Here is a 14,545-nt window from a genome sequence, read left to right as displayed (position 1 = left end):
CTTCCTGTCAGGCTGGAAGTCACTGGTTTATACATGACTCCACTGCAATTGGATTTGAATATAATCTTTCTTTCCTGGGGTTAGGAAAACTCAGATCTAGAGACTGTCAAAGATGTGGCATTCTGTTTCGAACACTTGGCTCTCTGTAGGACTATCCAAGCCAAGGAAAATGAGATGAGTTGAATTATGACAGAAATCTTTATTAAAATGTATCCTTCAGTAATGTTAGCATACATACAATATACACACATACATATGTACATTCTGACACACCTCATGGATTGCCAACATCAGTTTAACCAATAAATTAAAACTGAAAAAGGAGGGGGAAGAGGAGGGGGGCTAAGGGTAAAATTTTCATGTTTTATCTGTTAAGAAATTGCAAATTTCTCAGAATGTCCCTGGGGTAAACCTGTGACCAGAGAATCTCAAATAAAATACATAAATCCCCAACCCACCACCCCTCCAAAAAAAGATTCCAAAAGATGCAGTTACAACAAATGTGCTTCTCAGAACAGGAGTAGTCATTCCATTTCATACTCTAGCTTCTGCACCTTCTGGCTTCAAGACAGTCTGTCCCTCAGCTGGGGCAGAGAGGTTCCTATGGGCACTTGGGCTTGGTGCACCTTGGGTTCTGGGGGTCGAGGGGCAGGCTGCGGCCTGGGAGCGGGGAGAGCCACACTCATCTGAGGTGATGTCTGGCACATCATCGGACTGTGCATCTGAGCTCTCCAGGTCACTGCGGATGCTCTCGGGCTGGGCCAGGCTGATGTCTCGAGGTCTGCCGGCCAGGCAGTCTTTCTGTTCACAGTTTTGGTGTTTGCAGGGGGCGTCCTCTTCACCGCCGCCACCACCGCCACCTTCTTCATTCTCTGCCATTTGAGCATGAACGTGAAGTGAGTCCTCTGTGCTGCTTCCACTCACCAGCTGATAGTGGCTTGGTTTGGCTTCAATGTCCACTTGGATTTCCATGTTGTTGCATTCTCTGTGGAGACAAAATCCACTTTGCTGAGTCATGCATGGGTCATGCTGTACCTGTTGATAAAAGCAGTTTGTGGGTCCAGGATTAGGAAGTTCAAAAAAATAGGTAAACTGGACTAAGGCTCACTTTTAGCAAAAACAAAATTTTAACCTAATGGTCAGATAAGATGGAGAAGAGCAATTAGTAATTAATTCTGCTAATTATACACACACACACACACACACACATGGACGCCTGTGCACTCAGCCAGTCTCCTTAAACATCTGAAAAGTGCTTCCAAAATCCAACGGAGGGTCAGAGCCTCATATTGTCTTACTCAAAATAAGAAAATCTGTAGCTTTTTACTACTATGCCATAATTAAAAACCAGAATCCATACATTAAGTATTATCACAGTTACTCCATGCCAGATACACTCGCTAGCTTCTCAAATAAAAGAGAAACAGGCTATGAAAACCGTACAAAGCAAATGGTGAACAGAACCCCTAGACTCTCAGACATCAATGAACAATAAATAGTCCAGCTTTCTAAGTGCCGTGTAATTACACACTGTTGCAACAGCCAGGACCAGAGTGAGGGGGGGAAGGGAGGAAGAGAAAGGAAAAAGAAATTGCTAAAAATCAAGTGCTAACAACAAGAATCAAGAGATGCCAAAAAACACTCTAATGCTAAGAATGTGTTCAGTGGGTTCTCAGGGCACACTACATACCCCACTAGATGGTACACACAGCCCTGACATAAGGCATTGAGTTTCTGAGGACCTAGTACCTGAACAAAAATTGCAACCTCTCCTGGGCATCTGACTGTGCACATACCTGTCCTGTGGGTTGTAGGAACTGATTATGGAACCGGCCATAGCACGAGTGCTTGCGTTGTCACTAATTGCACCAAGACTGGCTGTGTCTTTGGGAAAAATCTCCTTTTGGACATCGGCTTGGACTTCTAACCTGTGTAAAGAGGGGACGTTTGAGTTAATAGGAGACCTGGGTATTCTGAGACAGTCTGCTTCCTGGCACACATCTCTTTCATTAGTCTCTTGCAAACTGTGATGATCTGTCTCATTTTCTCCAATTGTCAAACAGTTCAAATGCATTCCCACACATTTTCTTTCTGAAATCATCTACTGAAATCGTCCCCTCCTTTCTACCCCCAGTGCTACTCCTTAACTTCAAGACCTCAAATGCAATTGGACTCCCTTGAAGTCCAGGTCAAATGACCTCCAGACCAGTGCCAGAGTGGACAAAGACTCACTCACTAACAATCCTTTTAACTCTTGGCTCTTATTGTCAAGGAGCACATAAGGTCTTCCTGATCTGCCATGAAGCTCTCTCTCCAGTTCCATCTCTCACCACAGGTCCAGAACCACAGTCACTCCAATTTACATATTATGCCTCTATGACTTTGTATATGCTATTCCCCCACTCTATGGAAGTTTCCTTTCTGTAACTAAAAACTTACACCTATTAGTCCTTGACAACAAAGGAAGTATTTTCTCCCTCATTCTCTCAGCAAACCAGTCACCTCCAGCCTATACCTATCTATATCATATCAATTTATGCATCTCTCTCCCACTAATCTGTTGGTGCCACAAAAGGAGAGATCACATCTCATTCACATTTTATATTCCACGCCTTGTGCATAATAGGAACTTGGACATTTAGCAATCAAATTACTTCCAGGTCATAGCATGAAAGGACATACAGGAGCCAACCTCCTCCCTCCTTGTACAGCAGCACTTTCTCAATTGTGCTTCAGAGCTGAGAACCCGTAACTATTTCCTTTCTTGGCTCCGACACCACTTTGTTGCACACTTAAGTATTTCCTCATAATGGGTTTCACAGTCAAACCCATCTGACTCATTCACTTCCTATAAAAGAAAGGCTTTCACAGAACTGGAACAGCTGGACTGACTAAGCTGCAGTTTCAGCAAGTCAGTCTCCAATTATGTCTGTCTGCTTATTTACAGGGGTGTTGCTCTAAGGAAGCACAGCGGTGATTACTCCAGCGTGTGGGGGTGGGATTCCCTAACAAGAGACAGCAGAAGCATGAGACACAGACAGGTCAACCTCCATCCTGCCACCTGCACATTCAAGCAGCCTCCACCCTTTGCCTGCACCTCTGCTCTGCTGTTCCAGCCTCAGACGCCCTTCAAGAATTCGCCAAGGCCCAGGAAAATGAGGGAATACAATGGAAGAGTACACCAAGTCACAGATGTGGGTTCCAGTTTCAGCTCTGCCACAGGATTGGAAGAGTCTTGCTCAGGGCCACCTACCTAGGTGGTTTGCAGATGTTCATTCACATACTGGCTATGCTAGAATCAACTCAGGAGCTTTTTCAAAACAAAACCACTTCCTAGGTTCCACTCCAGGAGATTTAAATGATTAATTCTGGGACAGGGCCCTAAAATCTATTTTTAAGACACTCCCAGGTGACAAGCACTCAGGTGTGGGATCCAGTCCACCTGCCATCTGTTACTTGAATCCTTTTAATAGCCAAATGGCCATCTGGTCTTACTTTAAACACTTCCAGGGATAAGCAGCTCAGTATGTACCAAGGTATTTCTTTGCTTCTTTGAGCTTCTACATGGCTTTTTCCTATTTTCTCTATACTGAATCAAAATTAGTTTCCCTCTAGTTTCTGCCAAGTCATTTTAACCTACCTGTTGGCAGGATTCAAGGCAGTCCTATCTTTTTCCCAGGTGAAGCCCCTTCAGATAGCTGAAGGCAGCCATTTCCCCTATCTCCCCATCCTGCTTTGCCCTACCTTTATTCCTAACCAGGCTCCTCTTCTCCAGTGAAGTCAACTAAATCCTTCTCATAACATCTGTTATGCTCCTCTGAATATGACCACGAAGCAAGTCACAATCTTTTTAGTCATCAAGTTTTACATATTCTCAATATGAATTCAGAATTCATTTTCTCAGTTTTCACAGAATTTATTTTCCTTATCTATCAAATGGGACTAGGAAGGTAATCAGGATCACAGTATATAAGCCAACAAGATACAGCATAAATGGTCAACTGAAAGCCAAGGACAAGGCTAATGGAAGGTCCAGTCTTAGGAATGCTACAAAAATGGCTGGGGGCCAGTGCTGTGCATAGTAGGTTAAGCCTCCACCTGCAGTGCTAGCATCCCATATGGGTGCTGGTTCGAGTCCCAGCTGCTCCACTTCTCATCGACTCCCTGCTAATGGCCTGGGAAAGCAGTGGAAGATGGCCCAAGTGCATGGGCCCCTGTACCCACGTAGGAGACCTGGAAGAAGCTCCTGGCTCTTGGCTTTGGACTGGCCCAGCTCTGGCTATTATGGCCATTTCAGAAATGAGTCAGCGGATGGGAGACCTCTCCCTCTTTCCCTCTGTAACTCTGCCTCTCAAATAAATATTAAAAAAAAAGAAGAAAAGAAAAAATGTTTGCTCTTCCTACCTGAGGCATATAGGGAGGATCTAAAGTCAAGATTATTCTTTAGGAGTGGGTGTTTGGCACAGTAGTTAAGATGCCACTTGGCATAGTGGGTAAAGCCATTGCCTGCAACAATGGCATCCCATATGGGTGCCAGTTTGAGTTCCGACTGCTCCATTTCTGATCAGCTTCCTGCTAATGCACTTGGGAAAGCAATGGAAGATGGCCTAAGTCCTTGGGCCCCGGTCACCCACATGGGAGACCTGGAAGAAGTTCTGGGCTTCAGATCGGCACAGCTCCAGCTCTTCTGGCCATTTGGGGGAGTGAACTAGCAGATGGAAGATCTCTCTCTCTCTCTGTGTCCCTCTAACTCTGCCTTTCAAATAAATAAATAAAATATTTAAAAAAGATTTATTTATTTATTTGAAAGGCAGAGGCAGAGAGAGAGGGGTCTTCCGTCTGCTGCTTCACTCCCCAAATGACTACAATGGCTAGAGCTGGGTCAAACTGAAGCCAGATGCCAGGAGCTTCCTCCAGGTCTCCCACGCAGCATCTTCTATTGCTTTCCCAGGCCACAGCAGAGAGCTGCACTGGAAGTGGAGCAGCCGGGACTTGAATCAGCACCCATATGGGATGCTGGCACTGCAGGCAGGGACTTTACCCACTACACCACAGCGCCATCCCCACTAAATCTTTAAAAAAAGATGCCACTTGGGATGTCTGACTCCATATCAAAGTGCTTGTGTTCAAGTCCTGGCTCCACACCCAATTCCAGCTTCCTGCTAATGTATACCCTGGGAAGCAACAGCAATGGCTTAAATAGTGGGGTCCCTGCCATCCACTATAATAGCCATGACTATTGTAGGCATTTGGGGAGTGAACTAACAGATGGAAGATTTCTTTCTCTTCTCTCTTGAATAAATAAATAAATCTTAAAAAAAAAAAAAAGAAACATTGACAGTTAAATCAAAATGAGATGATATATGGGACAAGCCTGGAATATAGAAATGGCTTAATGTATTATTTCTTATAATTGAAAATAGGTAACAGAAATTATCTATTTGCTTACCTGCTGTATTTTCCTTTGCCACTGGAGAGAATGCCGCCACTCAATGTGCCCCCTGAGAGGGCTGCAAAGCTGGCTGTTTCACTGTAAGGGCCTTGCATAACACTGAGTCCATCTGTAGGGCTTCCACTGGTGCTCAGCACACTGGTGAGGCCTTCAATGCTGCTTTCCCCAATGCTGGGATTCTTGAGGGCTCGCCAGGCATCTGCCACTGGGGATAGAACAAAACAATCAAGACTGCACAGCATCAAAATTGTGTGGTGGGCAATGGCTTCACCATGGAGCAGTTCATGTAAAAAAGTCCTGAAGTATTCACTTAATGAACAGCTACTATGCATAGTCACCACATGTCAGGTGTTTTAGCTTATGTTCACATTTAATCCTCTCAATAACTAGGCATTAATTGCTGTTATTTTAGATGAAGAAACTAGAACTGACTTGTCCAAGGTCACAGTCACATAAAACTACAATTCTGATTCTAGGTCCACTATTCTTTCTACTACATTGTAGCTTCCATTTAATCAAAATGAATATTTCAAAATATGTTTAGGTCATATGCTGATGTTAGCAGGAAGACTGAGAAACCTTTGGGGATCTCTATGCCTCAGGTTAGTTAATGCAGTAAAGTAGAAAGGACATTAAAGTAGAAGTCAGAAGACTTGCCCTAGAGTCTCAGCTCTGCAGAAGCTCTTAAAGAGTAGACAGAAGTACAGAAGTACCTATTTAAAAAGGGATAATAATAGCCCCTGCCCTTCTTCAGAGAGCTGTTGAAAAAAGTGAGATAATAACTGTGTAGAGTCCTCTGAAAATTATAAAGTACTGAGCAAAGGCAAGACTCGATTGTATTCACCACTACCACCAGCATACTTGAAGTTCTACTAATTTGTACATGCCACACAGATGCAAGTACCAGAGGAATTAACCTAATAACTCTAGAATAACAAAATGAAAAGCTAAAAATACTTTATCCCCTACAAAGTAACTCAATGATAATCTCTGTCAAATGTGCTGAATTTTACTGATTTTTAAATCTTGTGTCCCATAAATTCAAGTGGAAACAAAAATCTTTTGAGGCTGGTGTTGTGGTGTGGCAGGTAAAGCCACTGTCTGACACTAGCATCCCATATGGGTGCTGGTTCGTGTCCTTGCTATTCTACTTCCGATCCACCTTCCTGCTAATGGCCTGGGAAAAGCAGCTGAGAATGGCCCAGGTATTTGAGTCTTTGCTATCTACATGGGAAACCTGGAGAAGCTTTTGGTTTCGGCCTGGCCTAGCGCTGGCCATTGCGACCATCATGGGAGTGAACCAGCAGATGGAAGATTCTCTCTCTCTCCCCCCATATCTCTCTTAATTCTTTCAAATAAATAAATATATCTTAAAAATATTTCTTTTACCTGTGATTGGACCATCATCTTCATCAAACTCAATTTTCACTCCCTTCCCGTTGGCCGTGCTGACTCCACAGCCACCTCCACGACAGAGAGAAATAGGCACAACCCCATACACATATGCCAGCATAATGGGGACGCCAATACCTGGGGGAAGAGGAGGAGACATCAGCAGGTCATCAAGTTGCAATGGTCCCAAATACACCTGCCCACGCAGGCATGGACAAACCACTTTTTTAAGTCAAAAAGACAGAAGATGACTTTCCCACAGAGGCTGCTTTGTTTAACAGAATAATGACTAGAACTGCAATCAGAAAGGCCTGGATTAGAACCTTGGCTACAATTTACTAGCTGTATGATGACCTTACACCTATCTTCCCAGGGTAGTAAATGATCAAATGAGAAGGTGTGTGTAATGCCAAACACAGTAAATAGATGTTGCTTTCATTTCTTCCCTTCTACTCCCTGTTAAGGTGATAACCCAAGAACCAATCAAGAATCAAACATTAAATAATTGCTAGGGTTTTAGGATCCCCCATCCACCCCAAGTGTTAATTCCAAAATCTTATTGCTATGTGAGGAAGAATGGTTTAGCTGTTCTAAGAGAACAAGATCTGAAGTCTAAGCGCTTTGACTCATGACCCAGCTAAGTGACCTTGGGGAAATTACTGCACCTTTCTGTTATAATTATGCTGATGTTTTTGTGAGGACTGAATTAATTAATATATGCAGGACTCAGAAGTGCTTCTGACACACTGGCAACCTCATGACCTGATAGCTATATTACTATTTTTCTAAAACAAACCTTTATACCTCCCAAAATATCATGAGGACTTAAACAAAAATAAGAGTAACTTTTTGGGTCCCATAGCAAAGGGAAGAGGAAGAAGATGAAAGGGGAGAAACTAGGACTTTAACTACTTTCCTTTAATTTGACTTTTTCTATGTGCCAGACTAACTTTAGAATAAAACATCCTACTCTCTGACAATTTAGTGTGGCTAAAAACCTGAAAAAATACCCGCAGTAATGGTGCTAATAGTATTCACTATCCTGTGAGTGGGTTTGGCACAAAGCGTAGATGTCTCCAGGGTGAAACGTCTGGGCTAAATCAATAAAGTCAGAAAGCTGGGAGAGGAAGTGTGGTCCCGCCTGGCTTACCAACACTGACTGCAGCAATCACTGGGGACGCAATGACTGACAGCGTCACTCCTCCAGTAATAGCCAAATTTCTCTTGTGTTTGGAGGTTTTCCTTCCTTCATACCTGCTGTGAATCTAAGAATAAAAAAAAGAAAATCCAGGTCAGCAGTATAAGACATTAGTCTTTTGCTAAGGAAAAAAAAAAAAAAAGGTCAAGTGAATATTAATTTATAAGTAATGAATATAAAACATATCCTTCACTCCTGAAAGAATCTTTCCCAAATATGAACCTAATTCAGACGTAGAAAATATAAATTAATACAGAAAAAGTTAAGAAAAGACAAAGTAACTCAGGGAAATGAAAAAAGCATTCACCTTGGAGTCACTGAGACAAGCCAGGTCCAGGATGTTAATAAGAACTTTCAGATGTCATGGGGATTTATGAAATCCACTTAAGAAATTAAGGTTATTTTTATCTAAGAATCAGCTGATTTCAGGTTGCTCTGAAATAAAAGCTGCTTCTCATTTCCTCAGACTTTTACCAAGAAACCTGAAGTTGGAACAGGCACAGAACCCAGCAGGTCTTACCTTCCTTCCAACATAAACAGGAATGCCAATGACCATGGCAGGAATGGCAATGCCAGCGATGAGAGAAATTCCCACAGGAGCACCAATCAATGTGCCCAGCTGCCAAAGAATTTTCTTCTTACGGCTCCATGGCTTCTTGCCCCAGAATGTACAGCCAGAGGGGCTGCAAAGGAAACATGCTAAAATTAATGTCAATATTTAAAATGCAACTATTGTAATCAGAGGAGTTGATAAGAGCAACAGCCTTCTTTCTAATAGGTGTGAGTTAGTCACAGGAAATGTAGACAAGGGAGAGCAAAGGACAAGCCCAGACTATTAAAGCTCTGGTCTCCATTTTTTTTTTTTTTTTTTTTTTTTTTAATAAACACAGGCCCCTAGAATTGAAACCCTATTTATTCTTCTCTGCTGAACTCTGTCTTCTCTAATCCACCAATACTGACCTAGCTTCTTTTTTAAGTTATTATTATTACTTGAACGACATGGAAAGGGGAAGGGAGAGAGACAGAGATAGAGAGAGAGAAAGACTAACAAAGAAAGCTCCCACCCACTGGTTCATTTCCCAAACACCCACAACAGCCAGGATTAGGCCAGAGTGAAACTGGGAGCCAAGCTGGGAACTCAATTCAGGTCTAGAATCGAGAGCTGGAGCTGGGACTTGAAGCCAGGTACTTTGGTACGGGATGTGGGTATCCTATCTGCTAGGTCAAATGCTGGCCCAGAACCAGCTTCTTTAACTGACACCACCTGGGATCTTGCATAGCCTGTGTACTTGACACCTCATTTAAACACACGTCATGCAGCTAATGAACGTTTTGATTGGTGTAGTTTTTGGCATTATGCCCTACCACACCCTAAAGATACTACAAACCATGCTTCTGGGAAAGGATATAAAAAATCTTACCACACCTTCTGTCAGTTTGAAACTCAATTTGGCTACTTTCATACTCAGGCTTTCTTTGCCCAACCATTTTTGCTTATTCCCTTTTGTATTCTTTCCTATCTGATGGAATAGGTATTTCAAAAGCAGGAATCATATCTTTTTATTTATTTATTTATTTATTTGACAGGCAGAGTGGACAGTGAGAGAGACAGAGAGGAAAGGTCTTCCTTTTGCCATTGGTTCACCCTCCAATGGCCGCTGCGGCTGGCGTACCGTGCTGATCCGAAGGCAGGAGCCAGGTGCTTCTCCTGGTCTCCCATGGGGTGCAGGGCCCAAGCACTTGGGCCATCCTCCACTGCCTTCCCGGGCCACAGCAGAGAGCTGGCCTGGAAGAGGGGCAACCGGGAAAGAATCCGGCGTCCCAACTGGGATTACAACCCGGTGTGCCGGCACCGCTAGGTGGAGGATTAGCCTATTGAGCCGCGGCGCCAGCCTTTTCTTTTTTGACAGGCAGAGTGGACAGTGAGAGAGAGAGACAGAGAGGAAAGGAGGAATCATATCTTTATTCATCTCTTTATCCCCACTGACCGATAAACAGTTAAGTACTCAAACTGAAAAATGAAGATATTTCTTCTATACAATAAATACAAGCTTACAAATATTAACTCTTCTAGGACAATATTTTAATATTCATTCAATGAATTTCTTAGAAACTCACTACATGTAAACTCTGAAAAGGTCATAACTTTGCTTTTAAGAAATTTATAGGGACCAATGTTGTGGCATAATGGGTAAAGCCATTGCCTGCAATGCCAGCAACCCATATGGGTGCCAATTTGAGTCCTGGCTGCTCCACTTTAGATCCAACTCCCTGTTAATGGCCTGAGAAAAGCAGAAGAAGATGGCCCAAGTGCTTGGAACCTTGTTATCCATGTGGGAGACCTGGAAGAAGCTCCTGGCTTTGGCCTGGCCATTATGACCATCTGGGGAGTGAACCAGTGGATGGAAGATCTCTCTCTTTCTGATTCTCCATCTCTTTCTGAAACTCTTTCAAATAAGTAAGTAAATAAATAAATAAAAAATTATACTGTAGATTAGATAGATGCATGAAATAGAAAGCAGTGATATTTGTAATGAAAGATAAAGGAATGTCAATAAAGAATGAGGCAGGAAAAGTTAGGAAAGATATGAAAGTATTTAAGTGGGTAAGACTGACCAAACTGAGATAAAAGGGGGACAGTGAGAGGTGGCAATGATTAGAAAGCATTCCAGGCTAAGAAAAAAATACAAACAAGTATGGTGGCAAGATAATGGAAACAAAAATAAATAAATAAAAATAAAAAACCCACAAGAAACAGCAAGCCCAGGTGATCTGGAATATAGTATAAAAGTAAATGAAAACAAAATGGAAAAAGCTAGAAAAGCAGATTAGACCCAAAGCTTTAAAAACTAGGCTGGGGGGAATAAGATATGATCTAAAAATTAATGGGCTCAGTCCCTGACAGTTTCTGAGCTGGAGAAAAACATAATCAGAGATGTGCTTTTTTTTTTTCTGCCCTTTTTTTAAAAAAATTTTTTTTTTTTTGACAGACAGAGTGGACAGTGAGAGAGAGAGACAGAGAGAGAGACAGAGAGAAAGGTCTTCCTTTGCCGTTGGTTTACTCTCCAATGGCTGCCGCGGCTGCGCTGTGGCTGGCGCACCGTGCTGATCCGATGGCAGGAGCCAGGTGCTTCTCCTGGTCTCCCATGGGGTGCAGGGCCCAAGGACTTACGCCATCCTCCACTGCACTCCCGGGCCATAGCAGAAAGCTGGCCTGGAAGAGGGGCAACCGGGACAGAATCTGGTGCCCCGACCGGGACTAGAACCTGGTGTGCCGGAGCCGCAAGGCGAATGATTAGCCTAGTGAGCCGCAGCGCCGGCCAGAGATGCGCTTTAAAAGAACTTTTAGCTTCTATATTCTACAATAAGAGGACAACTGTATCTCTTTGACATCATTTCGCCTAATTCAGTATAAGGAATGGACACATTTCCCATCTTACCTGAGGTAATGCAAGTCAGAGATCTCTTTCATACAAAGCCAGCAGAATTCACAGCCACATACTGCACAGGTCATGTGATTACAGCTTCCATCATTCATCTTGATAATGTAAGCACTGCATCGTGGGCATGGCTTGATGTCATCTGCTAAGGAGGGAAGGAAGGATGGGTAGAAAAATACCCCTGTTAAACCCAGTTTGACCTAATTTAAGAGAACATATAAGAAATGAGTAGGTAGTCAAGAACTTATAACAGAGGATTCCAAATTGTGCAACCACTTAACTGGAAGGTTGGCTATGTCTAGACCTCAGGAATTCTCATAAAACAGATCCTGTCTCGTACTGAGCTGCCTATCCTAGTAACCTGCATCTTATACAGCACTTGATCCATACTCTGAGGAAGAAGCATTCCCTAGAGAGAAAGATGGTTCCAAGAAAAATGGAATTTCCACCAGCTGATATATTTAAAAGCAGAGTCCTACAGAAGAATAATCTGAAGCCTAGAATCGACTTCCAGTAAAGAAAAGCATTAGTTAAGCATTAATTAGTTAAGCATTAATTGTTCAGAGTCAACAAATATTATGTGACTTGTTAACACAATTCAGTCTCTTCCACTGATACTTTTAAAATGAAAATGTAGGGGTTGGCGCTGTGGCGTAGCAGGTAAAGCCGCTGCCTACAGTGCTGGCATCAAATTTGGGTGCTGGTTTGAGTCCCGCCTGCTCTACTTCCAATCCAGCTCTCTGCTATCGCCTAGGAAACCAGTGGAAAATGGCCCAAGTCCTTGGGCCCCTGCACCCATGTGGGAGACCCAGAAAAAGCTCTTGGCTTCGGATTGGCACAGCTTCAGCTGTTGTGGCCAAATGGGGAGTGAATGGTCTTCCAGTGGATGGAAGACCCCCCTCCCCCCTCCCTCTCTGCCTCTCTGTGTAACTTTCAAATAAATAAATTTTAAAAAATCTTTGAAAATTTTTAAAAAATAATTTAAAAAAAGAAAATGTAAAAACAGGGGCAGCACTGTGGTATAGCAGGTAAAGTCACTGCTGCAGTGCCGGCATTCCATATGGACACCAGTTAAAGTCCTGGCTGCTCCATTTCCGATCCAGCTCTCTGCTATGGCCTGGGGGAGAAGCAGAAGATGGTCTGAGTAGGAGACCCAGAAGAAGCTCCTGGCCCAGCTCCAGCCATTATGGCCATTTGGGGAGTGAATCAGTGGATGGAAGATCTCTCTCTGCCTCTGCCTCTCTGTAACTCTAGCTTTCAAATAAATAAATAAATCTTAAAAAGAAATGTAAAAACAACTGGGTATGCTATGTCATGTGCACCTGTTAATTTTCACAGCAAGTTAGGAACTATCCTACTAAAATGAAAATTTAGGAGGTTATGCTGTGCCAGGAAAAAGTAATTTCAGAATCTTTCCTACTAGCCTCTCCCAAATGACATCGGTGAAATAAAGTACATTTATAAAAAGTAGTAAACCCACTAACATTTTAAAATAGGTTTACTCTGACTTGTCAAGGTTGGAACAGAATGTGTAACATTTCTCCTTTTAAAGTTAATCATTAATCCATATTAATATTTTTATTTTCTTGGAGCCAGCACTGTGGTGTAGTGGGTAAAGCCGCAGCCTGCAGTGCCAGCATCCCATATGGGAGCTGGTTCTAGTCCCGGCTGCTCCACTTCCGATCCAGCTCTCTGCTATGGCCTGAAAAAGCAGTGGAAGATGGCCCAAGTCCTTGGGCCCCAGAACCTACATGGGAGACCTGGAAGCTCCTGGCTCCTGGCTTCCGACTGGCGCAGCTCCAGCCGTTGCAGACAACTGGGGAGTGAACCAGCGGATGGAAGACCTCTCTCTTTCTCTGCCTCTCCTTCTCTGTATAACTGTGACTTTCAAATAAATAAGTAAATCTTTAAAAAAATATTTTTCTTTTCTTGGGGCCGTGCTGTGGCTCACTTGGTTAGTCCTCAGCCTGCAGTGCTGGCATCCCATATGGGCGCTGGGTTCTGGTCCCGGTTGCTCCTCTTCCAGTCCAGCTCTCTGCTGTGGCCTGGCAGGGCAATGGAGGATGGCCCAAGTGCTTGGGCCCTGCACCCGCATGGGAGACAAGGAGGAAGCACCTGGCTCCTGGCTTCGGATCTGTGTAGCTCTGGCCATGGTGGCCATTTGGGGGGTGAACCAATGGAAGGAAGACCTTTCTCTTTGTCTCTCTAACTCTGTCAAAAAATTTTTTTTCTTTTCTTAATATGTACCTACCTCCAAAAGCAGTGATGCACTTAAAGCACGGAGGTAAACAATATAGGTTTAACACTAATTAAATGTTTTTAAATCACAATGAAAGCTTTGGAAAAGTCTCCAGACAAAAGGATCTAATTGTTCTCCAACTTAAGATACATGAGGGTATTTCAAAAAGTTCATGGAAAACAGAATTAAAAGATAAATTCTGGTACAAAAAATTTTTTAAATTTACTTTTATATAAAAAGTCTTCAAAAGTTCATGGGGGCAGGTGTTGTGATGCAGAGGGTTAAGCTGCCACTTGGGATGCCCACATTCCCATTAGAGAGGCTAGTCTAAAGCCTGACTACCCCACACTTCCAATCCAGCTTCTTGCTAATGTGCTTGGGAGGCAGAAGATGGTCCAAGTACTTGGTTCCTGGTTTCAGCCTGGCCCAGCTCTGACTGTGGGCATTTGGGGGGTGAATCAGTAGATGGAAGATCTCCTTCTCTGTATCACTCTACCTTCCAAATAAATATTTTTTAAAGTTAATGGAAAATATGATTATGAAAACAACATGCATGGATTTCAAAAGTGTTTATATCAAAATATGCTTATAATTCTATTTTTCCACAAACTTTTGAAGTACCCTCATATTAATAAGAAGGTAGAACCTAGAGATTTTGTTGGTTCTTCTGTGTTCCAGTTTTATGTGAGTTGAGTAACCCATTATGGTTAGAGAAGGAAGCTATATATTAAATACTAGAAGTATAACCAAATGGCATTTTCTGTTCTGATTCCAGAGAATACTTAGGTTATATAGTAAGATGATCTCTTCCAGCTTTGGGTTCA

General features: G+C 42.9%; 1 protein-coding gene across 7 annotated transcripts in view; it reads right to left on the bottom strand.

Annotated features, from left to right (window-relative positions):
- Positions 1–14,545, bottom strand: part of RNF19B (ring finger protein 19B) — a 269,313-nt gene that overhangs the window by 242,527 nt on the left and 12,241 nt on the right. Inside the window, exons 3-9 of one of the 7 annotated variants that reach the window (XM_051832076.2) lie at positions 11,483–11,627; positions 8,563–8,725; positions 7,995–8,109; positions 6,842–6,982; positions 5,450–5,657; positions 1,797–1,928; positions 180–985 (exon numbers count right to left, since the gene is read on the bottom strand). In XM_051832076.2, the coding sequence (XP_051688036.1) occupies positions 535–985; positions 1,797–1,928; positions 5,450–5,657; positions 6,842–6,982; positions 7,995–8,109; positions 8,563–8,725; positions 11,483–11,627 (1,355 nt within the window). In that variant the 3' untranslated portion in view covers positions 180–534. Of the gene's footprint in view, positions 1–179; positions 1,036–1,796; positions 1,929–5,449; positions 5,658–6,841; positions 6,983–7,994; positions 8,110–8,562; positions 8,726–11,482; positions 11,628–14,545 lie in introns of those variants that run through there. The other 6 variants (XM_051832080.2, XM_070078807.1, XM_051832078.2 and 3 more) reach the window with 6 other exon arrangements.

Source organism: Oryctolagus cuniculus, chromosome 7 (genome assembly GCF_964237555.1).
Source record: "Oryctolagus cuniculus chromosome 7, mOryCun1.1, whole genome shotgun sequence".
In the NCBI taxonomy this organism is placed as follows: domain Eukaryota; kingdom Metazoa; phylum Chordata; class Mammalia; order Lagomorpha; family Leporidae; genus Oryctolagus; species Oryctolagus cuniculus.
The sequence above is the reverse complement of the archived record's forward strand: the minus strand, read 5'-3'. Positions and strand labels throughout refer to the sequence as shown.